This window comes from Brachionichthys hirsutus, unplaced genomic scaffold (assembly GCF_040956055.1).
Source record: "Brachionichthys hirsutus isolate HB-005 unplaced genomic scaffold, CSIRO-AGI_Bhir_v1 contig_1061, whole genome shotgun sequence".
NCBI lineage: Eukaryota > Metazoa > Chordata > Actinopteri > Lophiiformes > Brachionichthyidae > Brachionichthys > Brachionichthys hirsutus.
In genome coordinates this window covers 910-18,709 of record NW_027180458.1, presented here as the reverse complement: position 1 = coordinate 18,709, position 17,800 = coordinate 910, and the positions used below count along the sequence as shown (strand labels likewise).

Genomic DNA, 17,800 nt, shown 5'->3' with positions numbered 1-17,800 from the left:
TAAGATATATAACATATTGTTAGTCATTTCAAACTGGGAAATTAGTATAATTAACATAACAACATAAGCATTGCAAGTAATATTGGTTAAGTGTTAAAGCCAAAGTAATAAATTGGAGTCTAGGAGACCACAGTATATTAGAATCACAAGTACAATGCAGTTTATGCAAGTCACAGCTAAAGCTAGAGTTGCATGCCATTTGATTTTCTTGCTGTGTTTGTAGTGATTTTTGTTTCCATGCATCAATCAGTGCATCTGCATCCTCAATTTGTCCTTAATTGTCTTGTCATTAATTATTAGACTTGCATTGTGAAAATAACATCACTTTGAATGTGCATCTAATTTGCATCTTGTGATTGATCTTTGATTTTGCCTTTGAGCTAACATTAACATTGGGTAATACAGTGCATTATGTTGCTCTTATTCCAGTGTGATAAGGCTGTGATTACTATAGTAATTACAATTTTAATCCACACTGTTGGGAGCTAGCTGATGTAAAGTGTTACCTTTTAACATGTCATGCTTGATTATAATTCTTTCTTTACCATTTGCTTCCACTAATGCAGAAAGCTGCACAGAAACTCAAAGCAGAGGAACAGAAAAAAATGGCCAAGATGCAGGCTGAGTTAGACAAACAGAAGCAGTTAGCTGAAGCGCATGCAAAGGCCATTGCCAAAGCAGAGAAAGAGGCTGAAGAACTGAAGCTCAGAATGCAGGAAGAAGTTAGCAAGAGAGAAGTTGCTGCTGTCAATGCAGAAAAGCAAAAACATAATGTCCAGCTGGAGCTGAGTGAGCTCAAAAAGCTTTCCGAGCAGCAAATCAAAGACAAAGGTAAACAGGTGGATGATGCACTTCAAAGTAGGACCAAGATTGAGGAAGAAATTCATATCATCAGGATCCAACTTGAGACAACTGTAAGACAAAAGTCTATCGCAGAGTCTGAGCTCAGACAACTTCGTGACAGAGCAGACGAAGCTGAGAAACTCAGAAAAGCTGCCCAGGAAGAAGCTGAGAAGCTCCGCAAACAAGTCACTGAAGAGACACAGAAAAAGCGCGTGGCAGAGGACGAACTCGACCGCAAAGCTGAGGCAGAGAGGGAAGCTTCAAGGCAGAAGCAAAAAGCTCTGGAAGACCTAGAAAACCTCAAGATGCAAGCAGAGGAGGCTGAGAGGCAAGTGAAGCATGCAGAGTTTGAGAAGGAAAGACAAATCAAGGTTGCTCAAGTGGCAGCGCAGAAGTCTGCTGCGGCTGACCTCCAAAGCAAACATATGTCCTTTGTGGAAAAGACCTCAAAGCTGGAAGAGTCTCTCAAACAAGAGCACGGTGCTGTCCTTCAGCTGCAGCAAGAAGCAGAATATCTTAAGAAACAGCAAGAAGATGCTGAAAACGGCAGAGAAGATGCGGAAAAAGAGCTTGAAAAATGGAGGCAAAAAGCGAATGAGGCTCTTCGTCTAAGACTCCAAGCTGAGGAAGAAGCTCACGAAAAGAGCCTGGCTCAACAAGATGCTGAGAAACAAAAGGAGGAAGCTGAGCGGGAGGCGAAAAAGAGGGCCAAAGCTGAGGAATCGGCTCTGAAGCAGAAGGATATGGCAGAGAAAGAACTTGATCGGCAGAGAAAGATAGCGGAGAGTACAGCTCAGCAAAAACTCACTGCAGAACAGGAGTTGATTCGACTGAGGGCAGACTTTGACAATGCAGAGCAACAGAGATCCCTCCTTGAAGATGAACTTTATCGCCTAAAGAATGAAGTCATTGCAGCTCAACAGCAAAGGAAGCAGCTGGAGGATGAACTGGCCAAAGTAAGGAGTGAAATGGACGTTCTCCTTCAACTGAAGTCTAAGGCAGAAAAAGAGACCATGTCCAACACAGAGAAGAGCAAACAACTGCTTGAGGCCGAAGCCACGAAAATGAGAGACCTGGCTGATGAAGCAAGCAAGCTGAGAGCCATTGCAGAAGAGGCGAAGCATCAGAGGCAAGTCGCTGAGGAAGAAGCAGCTCATCAGAGAGCAGAGGCCGAACGGATTCTCAAAGAGAAGCTGGCTGCCATCAGTGACGCAATTCGTTTAAAAACAGAGGCTGAAATTGCCTTGAAAGAGAAGGAAGCAGAAAATGAGAGACTCAGAAGGCAAGCTGAGGATGAGTCCTACCAGAGGAAAGCGCTTGAAGACCAGGCGAACCAGCACAAGCACGACATTGAAGAAAAGATAGTGCAACTCAAAAAATCATCTGAAGCTGAGATGGAAAGGCAAAGGGCAATAGTGGATGACACTCTGAAACAAAGGCGAATTGTAGAGGAAGAAATCAGAATTATTAAGATTAACTTTGAGAAAGCTTCATCTGGGAAACTTGATCTGGAGCTAGAACTGAACAAACTGAAAAACATTGCTGAGGAAACTCAACAGAGCAAACTAAGAGCAGAAGAGGATGCCGAGAACCTGAGGAAACTTGCCCTCGAGGAGGAGAAGAGGAGGAGGGAAGCAGAGGAGAAGGTTAAGAAGATTGCTGCTGCAGAGGAGGAGGCAGCGAGACAATGCAGGGCAGCTCAAGAAGAGCTTGACCGTCTGAAAAAGAAAGCAGAAGAGGCCAGAAATCAGAAAGATGACGCCGACAAAGAAGCGGATAAGCAGATTACTTTAGCCCATCAAGCTGCCCTGAAATGCAGCGCTGCTGAACAGCAAGTCCAAAGCGTTCTCGCTCAGCAGAAAGAAGACACCATGACGCAGAAGAAGCTTAAGGAAGAGTATGAGAAAGCCAAGAAGCTTGCCAAAGAGGCAGAAGCTGCTAAGGAGAAGGCCGAAAGGGAGGCAGCTCAACTTCGTCAACAGGCAGAGGAAGCAGAAAGACAAAAGGCTCTTGCTGAGGAAGAAGCGACAAACCAGGCTAAAGCGCAGGAAGATGCTGAGAGGTTGAGGAAGGAGGCTGAATTTGAAGCGGCTAAACGAGCACAAGCAGAAGCAGCGGCGCTCAAGCAGAAGCAAATGGCTGACACTGAGATGGCGAAGCACAAAAAACTGGCAGAGCAAACATTAAAGCAGAAGTTCCAGGTGGAGCAAGAGCTCACAAAGGTCAAACTTCAGCTTGATGAAACGGACAATCAGAAAACTGTGCTGGATGAAGAGCTGCAGCGCTTGAAGGATGAGGTTGATGACGCTGTCAAACAAAAGTCCCAGGTGGAGGAGGAGCTGTTCAAAGTCAAAGTCCAGATGGAAGAGCTGCTGAAACTGAAACTTAGAATTGAGGAGGAAAATCAGCGCTTAATCAAGAAAGACAAAGACAGCACTCAGAAATTCCTCGCAAAAGAGGCTGACAATATGAAACAACTTGCAGAGGATGCTGCCAGGCTTAGTGTTGAGGCCCAAGAGGCTGCACGCTTGAGACAGACGGCAGAAGAAGACCTCAATCAACAGCGTGCTCTTGCTGAGAAAATGCTGAAGGAAAAAATGCAGGCAATACAAGAGGCCTCCAGACTGAGAGCTGAAGCAGAGTTGCTCCAAAGGCAGAAGGAGCTGGCTCAGCAGCAGGCCCAAAAGCTGCTGGAGGATAAACGGCAAATGCAGCAGCGTCTAGAGGAGGAAACGGAGGAATACCAGAAGTCCCTTGAAGCAGAGAGGAAACGGCAATTGGAAATCATAGCTGAAGCAGAGAAACTCAAACTTCAGGTTTCTCAACTCAGTGAATCTCAAGCCAAAGCTGAAGAGGAGGCCAAAAAATTCAAGAAGCAAGCTAATATGATTGCATCCCGCCTTCACGAGACTGAAATGGCCACTAAGGATAAAACAACAGAAGTGGAAAAGCTGGAAATTGTGCGATTAAGTACCAACAAAGAGGCTGACGATTTACGCAAAGCTATCGCAGACCTAGAGGAGGAGAAGGCTAGACTCAAAATGGAGGCTGAAGACCTTGAAAATAAATCTAAAGAGGTATTGTGTCAAAAATGGCATAACAAAGCAGCTTATGTCATTGTTTACTTTCTGAAAACTAACACACTTCTTTCCTAAATTTCCTCTGTCCCTTTGTTTTATTTACACTAATCATGGAGCCATGTCTATGATTTTGACTAGGATTTTCAGTTTCTTTTTTTTACAGTGCACTGTGCTCATGCAGATCTCGTCCTGAATGTCACCTAAAATCCTGGAATGTTTCTCTTTTTTGAGACGTGCTTTATATTTCTTTCAGCTTCAAATATCATTGCAACGCAACTTGAATAAGTTGAAGTTGAAATAAAAAAGGTTTAGAATATTGGCATTATCCTATCAAACCAGTAAACTACAAAAAAAAAAGGAAAATCATGTGCTCACTTCAGAAACGCTAGATATTGAACAAGGATGCTTAGTTTGGACATTAACTGCATCATTGTCCTCACTTACACAATTCAATGAATTGAGAGCATTGTTGGTATAATTATTCTGACTGAAATTCAGTCGACATTAGCGAAAAAGTGTAGTGTTTCTTTCATTTCTATTCAAAAGGCTATCTGCCCAGGCTTTTAATACAGTGTATACCAGGAGGAAGGGGGGGGACGTTGTGACTCGCGGGCCGCAATGGGTTCTAAAATTTGGAGGAGGGCCCGGGCCAGGAACAGATGGATGGAGTGTTTGAGTGAACTAATATAAATGACATGTAAAAACCATTATATCAAAGGATTTGGCCTTTTACTAGCCAGACAGGAAAAAATGTAAAATGAATTAGGTTTATTAATAATAAAAATGTATTTAATTATATAATTTGGACAAGCTCGGAGGGGGCCGGATTAAAAAGCCCAATGGGTCGTATATAGCCGGGGTTTGCCCATGTCTGGTGTATACTCTATCTGCGGGTATCGTCGCTGTTAAGTGGGTGTCATTCAGTGGGTTTTCTTAAATTCCATCCTTCTATTTTCAATAAGGAATATACTACATGTACCTGTTGGAAAAACCTTGGAGTAAAACCAACACCTGACATAGAATGATTGGTATCCAACAGTTAGTGTGGAACTGGGATATAAAAAGCTATGATGCTGAACAGATGAGGGACAGCATCTGTTGCAGCAATGAAGGATGACTTTGTAAAATCTACTGCATTATAATCTAGATTATCATGTACTAGTCATGTTTCCGGCTTCAGTGCACAGCAGCATACAGTAACAAAGCAGTTGAGTTCGTTGGTGTAGTTCTGATGGAAAGCCTCGGAATGGGTAATAGAAGCACTCCAGCAGTCAAAAAAAATACGCTATGAGGGCTCTTTACTCGGGATCACGTCTCTTACCTGTGTAAGAGGAGTTACCTGCATGTACAACATGAGTAAAACAATGCTTAATTATAAAGAGCATATTTAATAGAAAATGGCTTTCGAAAAACAACAAGGGGACATCTATAAGATTGCCACATCATCTCAGTCTAGGAGGAAGCAGAGATCATGCCTATTAGTATATGATGCAACAAAGCTGTATGGAAAGCAGAAGTTTGAATATCAAGGACAATATCAAAGAAAAGCACTCAGATGAACATTATCTTAAAAAGAGGGATTACTGAGGGACATAAGTGAAAAATAGCGCACCAAAGTTTATTCCAGGGTTGTGTTAGCATCCCTTATTCAGTCATAAATGTGTGCATTATAGTCTAATGCACAGATATCTATAGTCTTGAACACCATTAGATTCATCCCACATATAGGGATTTTTATTTTTGACTGAATTTCTGAAAGAACTTCAGCATTACACACAGGAAACACGGAATATGATAAAAGAACAGTATGAATGAATGAATGAATGTTCTCCTCACCTAGAGGCCGGAGCCTCACAAATCTCTCCCTTAGGGTGATTTTTTTTTTTTGGATACATTAATAAAACTAGAAAAGTATTCGGAGAGCGTAGACCAGATTTGTTTTGTATCCGGATTGCTCTCAAAATTTATTGGGATCTAAGTTAGACAAAGGCCCATCTTAACATTTCTTTTTCATTGCATTCCATCCAGCAGATTATCCATAATCCTGCTAACAAACAGACAAACAAACGCCATCAATATCCATTCCGGGTGAAATTTGGTGGTAAAATAGAGGTCCCTACGCTACACGATTTTGTCATACCCCATTAGCATCGGTCAATAATCAATCGCGATATAGAAGAACACGTTTTGAAGCGCAATTGACTGTAATGTTAACGACAATTAAGTGATCTGGAATCCAGGATCTCTCCTGGTTCATCAACAAAATGTAATCATTTGTTCCTGGAAACAGTCCAAACATTTCCTGAACATTTTATCAAGATCAGTCTGTATATTTTTGAATTATATTGCAAACAGACAGACGGACAGACAGAGAGACACAAGCAGAGAGATAAATGCCAGAAAAAACACAACCTCCTTGGCGGAGGTAATAAAAGAAAGCCAAGTGGTCTCAATGACAATTTTTCTCATAGATTTTTCTTATAAAAGGGTAGGCTTATCTTATATGCCTGTTGAACACTGCATTTAGGATTTATTTCCTTTTTATATTGTTTTATAAGTACTGAAAAGAGTATTTATACAGTCTGATTCTTATCTCGTTCAAGATTACCTTTTAAGAGTTTGTAATTTCTACTCAACAATGATAGTGGATATTCTTTGTTATTTTGATATAATTATTTTCCTCTTTATCCTTGAACTAGAATTCACACATGATTTATGCTTCCTCCTCTACTGGGATGATACAGTAATCTTTTCTACAAGTTTTACTATTTTTTATGAAATTAGCAAAACAATAATTGTGAAACATGAAATTTAGGTGAATTGATCACTCCAAATTGTCCATAGCTCTGAGTCTATGTGGGCCCCTGTGATGTGCTGGTAACACGTCCAGGGTGTACCCCCCTGCTTCTAGCCAGCTGGGATATGCTTCAGCAACACCCGTGGCCTGCAAGACGGATAAAATGGCTGTAGATGAGACGATCAAGGGCTCATCTCATTTTTCAATTTTTATTGTAGTGTTCTTGTCAGTACCTCCCTTATGCAGGTGGATATATTTTATCATTGCATTTAATTTGTTTTTCTACAAAATTGAGACAAACTCTAAAGTGTCTGCGTAATTTTGTTTCATCGGAGAGGTTGATTCATCAATCATGTTGGTTGTTGATTATGCGCTGATAAAATTGCCGAAAGAGCCTCGATAAATAAATGTAGAGCTAAACAAAGATTGTTGGAGTGCCACTATTCCTATGTTTACTTGGATATATATATCTGACGCACAGTGTATGATGGGTATGAGTTAATGGTGATGGTACGTTGTGGGAAATGCAGATATACAATGCAAATTGGCTCATGCAGGATCCTATTCACATTAACAAAATGTATGTTGAATTCTGGATGAAAGTAAGACAATTTATTGTCTTATTTGTTGCTTAACATCTTTCTCATGGCAGTTTTGTGAGTCTTAAGAAAATAAGAATTGAAAAGATCACATTTATTTCATAAGTATACTGTAAAACAAATACCAACACTTGGATGTTTAGCATAGTGCGCTATTTCTAGCTTTGAAATCTACAGTTTGGTACAGCAGAGTGCATTGTAAAAAAACACAAGTATTTTTTGACAATATTAAGCATATGATCTCCAAATACAAACCTATTGTATCTAATATTTTTTTCTTTTTCCTAATCAGATTGTTGATGCACATCAGAAACAAATCGAACATGAGAAGTTCATGCTTCAGCAGACATTCCTGACAGAAAAGGAGATGCTGCTGAAGAAGGAGAAGCTTATCGAAGAGGAGAAAAGGAGGCTGGAGAGCCAGTTTGAAGAGGAAGCCAAGAAGGCCAAGGCGCTCAAAGACGAACAGGAACATCAGAGGCAACAGATGGATGATGAGAAGAAGAGACTTCAGGCTACCATGGATGCAGCCCTCAACAAGCAAAAAGTTGCTGAGGAAGAGATGCAAAGCAAGCAAAAAGCAATGAATGAACTGGAGAAGAAGAGAATAGAGCAGGAAGCCATTCTTGCAGAAGAGAACCAGAAATTGCGCGAGAAGCTTCAACAGCTTGAAGAAGCGCAGAAAGATCAGCCAGCAAGAGAACCCAACGTTCAGACTGATAAAGTGCCAGTTGAAGAGAGCATCCACGTAACAATGGCTGAGACAACGAAGGCTGTTTTCAATGGCCAAAATGCTGGGGATGTGGTAGACAGTACAGCAAAGATGCCAGATCTGCTGATGTTTGAAGGCATCCGTGATAAGGTACCTGCAAGCAGACTTCATGACATTGGTCTTTTACCCGAGAAGGATTTTGAAAACTTGAAAAGTGGGGAAACCACTGTGCAAGAACTGGGTGACACTGACCGTCTGAAAGGCATTCTTAAAGGAAGTAACGGCATAGCTGGAGTTTTGACCCCCTCTAATGAGAAGATGTCAATCTATCAAGCATCTAAACAGAAAAAGGTTACACCAGGCACAGCATTGATACTTCTTGAAGCCCAGGCAGCCACAGGCTGCATTTTAGACCCTATTAAAAATCAGAAACTTAACGTTAATGAGGCTGTCAGGGAAGGTCTGATTGGCCCTGAATTACATAACAAGCTGCTTTCAGCGGAGCGAGCCGTTAGTGGGTACAAAGATCCATACACTGGTGGGAAGATCTCTGTCTTTGAGGCTATGAAAAAGGGTCTGATAGAACCCGATCATGCCATCAGAGTCCTTGAGGCTCAGCAGGCAACTGGTGGCATCATTGACCCAATCAATAGTCACCGTATCCCCAATGAAATAGCATGTAAACAGGGACAATATAATGCTGAAATGAACAAGATTATGGAAAGCACCTCAGATGACACAAAGGGATACTTCGATCCCAGCACTCAAGAACCATTGACGTATTCTGAACTAATGCAAAGATGCAAGACTGACCTTGACACCAACATGCTGCTCCTGCCAATCACAGAAAAAGCTGCTCAGTGCTCAAGTATATTCACAGAGGAAGAGACGAAGGATATGTTCGACAAAACAACTGTGTCTGTTCCATTTGGAAGATTCAAGGGGAAAACTGTCACCATTTGGGAAATAATTAACTCTGAATACTTCTCCGAAGATCAGAAGAAAGATCTTCTCCGCCAATATAAGACGGGCAAAATCACAATTGAAAAGATTATTAAGATTGTGATTACCGTGGCAGAGGAGAAGGAGAAGAAAAATGAAATCACTTTTGAAGGTCTGAGAGCACCTGTTCCAGCCACTGAGCTCTTGGAATCTAAAATCATTGACAAAGGCCTGTATAATAAATTGCACAAGGGCAATAAGACGGTCAAAGAGGTGTCTGAAATGGAACCTGTCCGCAAAGCACTGAAGGGTACAAGCTGTATTGCAGGTGCATTTATTGATTCATCTAAAGAGACCATGTCCTTTTATCAAGCTATGAAGAAAGACGTGATGATGGCAGGGCCTTGTTTCAATATGCTTGAAGCCCAAGCAGGAACAGGCTATGTCATTGACCCCATTCATAATGAGAAGTACACTGTGGATGAAGCCGTCAAATCAGGTGTCATTGGTCCTGAGCTGCATGAGAAACTTCTGTCTGCAGAGCGTGCTGTTACGGGTTACAAAGATCCTTACACTGGAAAGACTGTATCTTTGTTCCAGGCAATGAAAAAAGATCTCATACCTAAAGAGCAAGGCATCAGACTGCTTGACGCCCAAATGGCTACGGGCGGCATCATTGATCCCGTTAACAGCCATCGCATTCCTCACGATGTGGCCTGCAAGAGAAACTACTTTGATGATGAAATGCAACAAGTTCTCAGCAGCCCCGCTGATGAAGATAAATGCTTCTTTGACCCCAACACAAGGGAAAATGTCACATACTTGGAGCTCTTCAATAGATGTGTGACTGACAAGAACACTGGTCTCCCTCTTCTGCCACTTTCTGATGAAGCGATCAATGAAAAAGAGAAGCAAACAATTACTGAAGTCCAGACAAAAGAGGCGATGTCTCATGCAACTGTGGACATGGATTCTGGACCATTCAAGGGCCGGAAGATGACCATCTGGGAGATCATCAACTCTGACTATCTTACAGAGGAACAAAGGCTTGACCTGCTCAGACAGTTTAGGTCAGGAAAGGTTACAATTGAGAAGATAATCAAGGTTGTTATCACAATTGTAAATGAGAAAGAGACCAAGAAACGAGAGCAGTCGTGCTTCAAGGGACTCAGAGCTCCTGTCCCAGCAAGTTCTCTGTACGAGTCCAACATTATTGATGAACCAACCTTTCACCTCCTTCAACAAGGGAAAACCACGCCTAAAAATGTCAGTGAGAATCCCGATGTTAATAAGTACCTTCAGGGCTCCGATTGCATTGCCGGCATCTACTTGGTACCAACAAAAGAGAAAATGGGAATTTATCAGGCAATGAAGAAAAAGCTCCTCAGACATAACACAGGTCTTTCACTCCTTGAGGCACAAGCTGCCACTGGGTTCATCGTTGACCCAGTGAGGAATCAGTGTTCGACAGTGGATGAGGCAGTGAAGTCGGGACTTGTTGGTCCGGAACTACATGAAAAGCTTCTGTCTGCGGAAAAAGCTGTCACTGGCTATAAAGATCCATTCACGGGTAACAAGGTCTCCCTCTTCGAAGCAATGCAAAAAGATCTAATATTGGCAGAGCATGCAATGCCGCTGCTAGAAGCACAGATGGTTAGCGGAGGAATCATTGACCCTGTGAACAGCCACCGTGTCCCGACAGATGTGGCTTGTCAGAAGAACATTTTTAGCAAGGAAATTGCCAAAACTCTGTTTGAGCCGTCTAATGAAAATAAGGCTTTCTCAGATCCAGAAACTGACGAGAATGTTACCTACAGGCAGCTTAAAGGCAAGTGTCAAACGGATCCAGAAACGGGCCTTCACGTCCTCCCGCTCTCCAAGCCTCAGTCTCCAATTGTCGTGGAGAAGACGTACCTCTATACTGAGGAACAAACCCAGAGTGACCTCACCAATACCCAGATCAACATTCCAATTGAAGGTCTTGCTGATCAACCAGTGAATCTCTGGGATATTGTGAATTCTAATCTACTCCCTGAACAGGAAAGGCAAAAGCTCATTGATGAGTATCGCGCCGGTACAATCACTAAAGAGCGGATGATCATCATTATTATTGAGATAATGGAGCAGAGAGAAGTCATCAGAAATGAGAGTCCCCTGTCATATAAGACTATAAGAAGGACGATAACCATTGAGGAGCTCTACAATGCCCGCATCATAGACTTAGAAACATACAATCTTCTCAAAGAAGGCAAGAGGGATATCCGTGACGTTATGGAAATTACCAGTGTCAAGCAGTATCTTTACGGCACAGGCTGTGTTGCTGGAGTCACAACTGATTCGAGCTCTAAGTTGAGCATATATCAAGGAATGAAGAGAGGTTTTCTTACACCAGAGGTAGCACTCACCCTCCTTGAGGTCCAAGCTGCTACAGGATTCATTGTTGATCCAATTCACAATGAAACACTCACGGTTGACGAGGCTGTTCGTAAGGGAGTCGTCGGCCCTGAGATTCATGACAAACTTCTTTCAGCTGAGAGAGCGGTCACGGGATACAAAGATCCATATAGTGGGAAAATAATATCTCTTTTCCAGGCCATGAAAAAGGACCTTGTTCCCGAGGATTATGCTCTGAAAATGCTAGAAGCACAAACTGCCACCGGTGGTATTATTGATCCTGAGTTCCAATTCCACCTGCCAGCTGATATTGCCATGCAGAGAGGCTATATTAACAAGGAAACCAACGAAAAACTGACAGACAGGGTTACAGGTTTCGTTGACCCTGTCACTGAAGAGAACCTGTCATACGCACAGCTGCTGAAGAGATGCAAAGTAGATGGTGGATTACGCCTGCTCGCCCTTGGAGACAAGAGGCTGATGTTTAAGGGTCTGAGGAAGCGGATCACAATGGAGGAGCTGCTCCGCTCACAAATTATTGACCAGCAGACGGTCACCGAACTGAATGAAGGTGTCGTTTCAGTGGAAGAGGTGAGCAATAGACTATCAAGGTATCTTGAGGGAACAAGCTGTATTGCTGGTGTGTTCTTAGAATATACAAAAGAGCGTCTATCAATTTACCAAGCCATGAAGAAAGCCATGATAAGACCAGGCACTGCATTTGAACTCCTTGAGGCCCAAGCAGCCACAGGGTACGTCATTGATCCAATCAAAAACCTCAAACTAACAGTGAATGAATCAGTGAAAATGGGAATTGTTGGACATGAATTCAAAGACAAGCTCCTCTCTGCTGAGCGTGCAGTAACAGGCTATAGAGATCCTTACTCAGGCAAAACGATCTCCCTTTTCCAGGCCATGAAAAAAGGGCTAATCCTGAAAGATCATGGTATCCGTCTACTGGAAGCCCAAATTGCCACTGGTGGAATTATAGACCCTGAGGAAAGTCATCGTCTGCCAGTAGAGGTGGCCTACAAACGAGGATTCTTTGACGAGGAAATGAATGAAATCCTGACCGATCCATCTGATGATACCAAAGGGTTCTTTGATCCCAATACTGAGGAAAACTTGACCTACCTCCAGCTTATGGAGCGATGCATCACTGACCCAGACACTGGCCTGGTTCTCCTGCTGCTGAAAGACAAGAAGCAAGAAAGGAAGACCTCCTCGAAATCCTCAGTTCGTAAACGCAGAGTTGTCATTGTAGACCCAGAGACGGGCAAAGAAATGAGCGTGTATGAAGCGTACAGGAAGGGGCTCATCGACCAACAAACCTACCTGGAGCTTGCTGATCAGGAGTGTGAATGGGAAGAGATCACAATGACCTCCTCTGATGGCGGTGTCAAATCTGTTATCATTGACAGGAGGTCAGGGAGACAGTATGATGTTGATGATGCTCTTTCGCGTGGTTTCATTGACCAGAAGGCTCTTGATACATACCGATCTGGAAACTTGTCCATCACAGAATTTGCTGACATGCTGTCTGGAAATGTGGGAGGCGGTCGCTCTCGCTCATCCTCCTTTGGTTCCTCCACTGGCTCCACTTACTCCTCTCCTATGAGCCCCATACCCTCAATTAAGGCACCAGCAGTAATATGGAACGACCCCACAGAGGAGACAGTTCCCATAGCTGGAATCCTGGACACAGACACACTAGAGAAGGTGTCCATCACAGAGGCCATACACAGAAGCCTTGTGGACAACATCACAGGCCAGAGATTACTGGAGGCCCAAGCCTGCACAGGAGGAATCATTGACCCCTCGACTGGGGAAAGATTTTCAGTCAGTGATGCGACCGAAAAAGGCCTGGTGGATAAAATTATGGTTGATCGCCTCAGCCTGGCTCAGAAAGCATTCAAAGGATTTGAAGACCCCAGAACTAAAGAAAAGATGTCTGCTTCCCAGGCTCTGAAGAAGGGCTGGTTGTATTATGAGGCTGGGCAGCGTTTCCTCGAGGTCCAGTATTTGACAGGTGGGCTTATTGAGCCTGATGTTGAGGGCAGAGTGCCTCTAGATGAATCCATCGGGAAAGGCACAATCGACGCAAGAACAGCCCAGAAACTACGGGACACTGGTTCTTATTCTAAATATCTAACTTGTCCCAAAACCAAACTTAAAATCTCCTTCAAAAATGCCATGGATAAAAGCATGGTCGAGGAGGAATCTGGCCTCAGGCTGCTGGAGGCCTCCTCACAATCCACCAAAGGCCTCTACAGTCCCTACAATGTCAGTGGACCTGGATCAGCCTATGGCTCCCGCTCCGGGTCAAGGACCGGCTCCCGAACAGGCTCCAGGAGAGGCAGCATCGATGCTGGTTCTGGCTTCAGCACAAATGTCTCATCCTCCTCCTTCACATCTTCGTCAACTAGCTATGTCCGCAGATTCTAATTGCTTAGTTCTGTTCCTCACAACGTGTTCCTCAGAACCAGTACTACTAACGGGTTTCTCACAGGAATAAGAAGAGTTGTATTAACAAGCAAAATGTAATTTATTTATTCTGCCATGCATGTAGTCACATCGATAAATCTCATTTCTGTTTTGTAGCCACAAATATCTACACATGTGGCTCATTTTTTGGAGACATAACCAACCATTGCTAGATTAGACATGAATTTTCTTTCTAAAGTCACTTTATATTTTTCAAAGCAAAAAGCAATTGAATTTATGCTATTTTCAAGTGACTTTATATTTGTCAATTTTATCTGTTTAAAACTGTGCTTTCTGAAACTAATATATGCTACGTGTATGTCAAACAAAATTATTTTTTCCAGTATTCCTTTTTGAAAGTCAAGAATATCTGTCTATTTTTTATTGTTTCCAACAGTGGCTTTATGTCAACTTGATTGTTTTTCCACAAATTGTAATACATAGATGCCTTCAAATCTCTGATTGTTCGTAGAGAGAATGGACTGATTTCATGTTAAGATTTTCACCACGGTTGTTGCCTGACTAAATGATGTAGCCAGTAAAGATACTGTACTAAACACTCCAGAATAAAGCACAAGAGAAAAAAGTTCCAGAGCTAAAACGATGCAAATATTTTTGGAAACCAGTTTCATATATTGCCCAACAATGTACGTATGCCTTTATCTATTCAGTGGACTTTTGCATATTTTGCCCTAATTACACCAAGTTTTACATACTCCAAGTTCTGGATTACTGATATGCACCATCAGACAAGTGTTCCTGGTAAATCCCAAGATGATGTCAGACATGCTCCCGCTGTTCCATACAGACCTGCCGCCTCTTATTTTGCTTCTTGTAAGTTGAAATATTTTTTCCCTCCCTTTTTGTTCCTTTTGTTTGTTTTACATGTTGATTTTGATCTTGTCTGACAGCCTAGATTGTTCCATTTATTTTCTCTATCACACACTAACATCTTTATGCAATCTTTCATCCTTTTTGTTTTTAACAGCTGTCTCAGTCCATCAGATTCCAATGTATGGCCGCCGATGTGCAGATGGGCAATGTCGACAAACCCTTCAGTTTGGTTGGATCTGTCAGTCCTTTTTCACTTCACGCTGATGCTCAGGTATGGTACTGATGTCTTTTTGGAAATATGTTGTTGTTTTTTGCAATAGATAAAAGCAAGGCTTACCATTATTTTTTTGCAATTTTATTTAAATTACTTTTTTTTTTCTTTGCACCATGTTCTGGTTTATTTTAATTTCCATTCATCTTCATTTTCTTTTGCTTCTAGATCTGCCATTGAGTCTGTCATTTCCTCCATTGTGAATTACATTTGAAGAAAACTGTGGCTGAGTTAGCTTGACATCATCTCAGGATGCCTTTCTATGAACACTCTTCATTGATGACCCCTTTTCATCTCCTTATAATTTGAATTATAAACAGCATACCTTGAATTAGATATTCTTAAGTCCACTGAGTCAATCTTTGCATCTCTGTAAATGTAGGCTGACCAAAGATACGTCTGGAGAAATGTCATATTTGATATGGCACCACATTGCATGAATGTATGTATTATGTCAAATTAAAATGTTTCAGTTGACAGTTTGTCACAGATTTCTTTTGCAAATTCAAAGATAGCTTCACTCTTTATTTTTGCTTGTACTGTACTTTTGTTTCCACATCAAGCATTTCTATTACATATCATCAAAGTGTGTTTGCATCATGTTCTTGATATATTTTGAATATTCCTTGCATGTTTTAATAGCTTTGCAAAGATGTTTTGAAAAAAACAAAACAACCGCAGATGTAACTGCTGATTTTAATTTTGGCATTATAGAAATGTACTGCTTTGTCTTGCTTATGGGGCAGATTTGGCTTTGAATGGAATGGTGAGTGGAATCTGTAAATTCAAAAATAACACTAATGTAAATAAATATGCTTTAAAGAGACCTTATGTTGTCCTTTGTATATCATAATGCTTCTGCAACTTTGTTTTTCAATGCTGCCTGTATTAAACTATGGCACATCCAAAGACCAATGTGATTGGGGAAAAAGTCAGAAATGAAGAAATGCACAAGCCTATATCTCTTTCACAGCCCTTGTTGTTAAAGTACAACAGTTTTGGGCACACAAGATGTATAATGGCAATGGTAATATTATAATTATGGAAATATCAATAGTTTCTGGAAATTGCAGTTGACCACATGAGGGCAGTATTGGATGAATGTACATCGCCAGCAATCGAGTGGATCAGGGAAACAGGCCAACGCTCCCTCTACAAGTGATCCTCTTTTAATTAACTGCTGAGGTCTATGTTTAATTTAATGATTGCAAAGGAGATCATTAAACGATAACCCCAACTCATATCAGTGTAAGTTCCCAAGAAAGGGTGGGTGAAAGACCCCAAACCATAATTTAAATGACGAACCCGTACATAACCTGGACAATGAATCCCTTCATACCAGATGTACATATTTTTGCTAATGTGTGCCAACATTAGCCACTGGGTTTGATTGTGGAGCCAGCCAAGAGAAAGAATGGGGCCTTCATCTCCCAGAATTCTTCCCTCCACTCCCTAGACTACTCTGATCCGACCCTTTCCCTCTCAGGTCTCACTTTATCCGAAGGTGGAGGCAGGGAGGTAAGAACAAAGGGAGTAGTGGGTGGTGGTGGGGGGGTACTCTTAATATCCCACATAGGTTAAGGATTACTGAAATGAAGACAGTCAGCTCAAATAGCTGGTATGCTATAAAGGTCAACCACAGATTAGGTGCAGGGTTCATTTTGTATTTTTTTTTCCACATGGTCTCTTGCAGGATGCAGGAAGTGCTTTGCTTGGATCACCGCCAGCCATGTTCAAGGAGCAGAGATATCGGTATGTGTTGACAAGTCCTTCATTGTCAACACAGACAATACATCAGACATAGATGACTTCTGTCCTGGATTAGCTGATCATAAAGCATGTAGCCCTGCAAGTTACCTGCAACACAAAATATTGATAAAAGGTTATGAGGGCTCAGTTTTTTGAGCAAATGTTCAAATTCTAGTGGAATTTGTTTGACCAAAATAAGCTAAAAAAGGCTCAAGCCCAGAAGAGATCCTAGATCATGGATCCGTTTGAAATTTTCAGCAACATTGTAGTCAATGGAGCGTCAAAATGTTTTCTGCAATATCTCTGTTGATTATTGACCAATGTTTATGGAATTTGACACCGTCATGTAGGGTGGAGATCTCTATCTCACCATCCAATTACATCTGGATTGGATCCAGAATGACGTCAGGAAAAAATATTTAATTTTTACATTGAAAACCTCATTTAAGGATTAAAAAATCCGTTAAAAATACACATAAACTCTGATTCACTTTTACTTTTTATGGATGGTGTATAAAGATACCAAGAACAATTTAGAACCTTTTGATTGATGATCTAGAATCACCTTGGGGAAGATGCTAATCTAATTATTAGGGGAATGAGCTGCTTGGCGGAGGTCTGCGCTCTCTGAGTGCTTTTCTAGTTTCACATTGCATTGCATCAGCCTGAATACAAATAACAGCAGTTTATTCTTATGATATGAAACAAACAACATCTAGAAGATGTGCAAAACAATTTCAGTAACAAACAAATTAATAAGATGGATTGCAATGATACTGGAAAACCGTAGGAGTATGGCTGATAATGTAATACATTTTATTTTGTATTATTCAATAATTGTTTAGTGGTTACTTTTTTTATTTTATTTTTATTTTCTGAAATTGTGTTCTCTCAGAAATGAGACAAGTAAAACATGATGAAGATAAACAAGCAAACAAATGATTTCAAAGTCAGTATAACTTCTTAGACTTCGCATTGTGCCTGCTATCTGTTTTAGGAGGGACGCGGAGGACCTGAGTCAGTGGCAGTGTGAGTTTAGGGGTCACATCCGAGCTTTGGGACAATGGCTGAAGATCATGGAAATGAGGCTGCCCC

At 41.6% G+C, this 17,800-nt stretch overlaps 1 protein-coding gene across 1 annotated transcript in view; it reads left to right on the top strand.

Annotated features, from left to right (window-relative positions):
- LOC137915050 (plectin-like) overlaps nt 1-15,783 on the top strand; it is a 35,259-nt gene extending 19,476 nt beyond the window's left edge. Inside the window, exons 31-34 of the mRNA XM_068758533.1 lie at nt 567-3,920; nt 7,612-14,685; nt 14,840-14,956; nt 15,125-15,783. Of these exons, the coding sequence (XP_068614634.1) occupies nt 567-3,920; nt 7,612-13,812 (9,555 nt within the window). The 3' untranslated portion in view covers nt 13,813-14,685; nt 14,840-14,956; nt 15,125-15,783. The remainder of the gene's footprint in view (nt 1-566; nt 3,921-7,611; nt 14,686-14,839; nt 14,957-15,124) is intronic.
- The last annotated feature ends 2,017 nt before the right edge of the window (nt 15,784-17,800 follow it).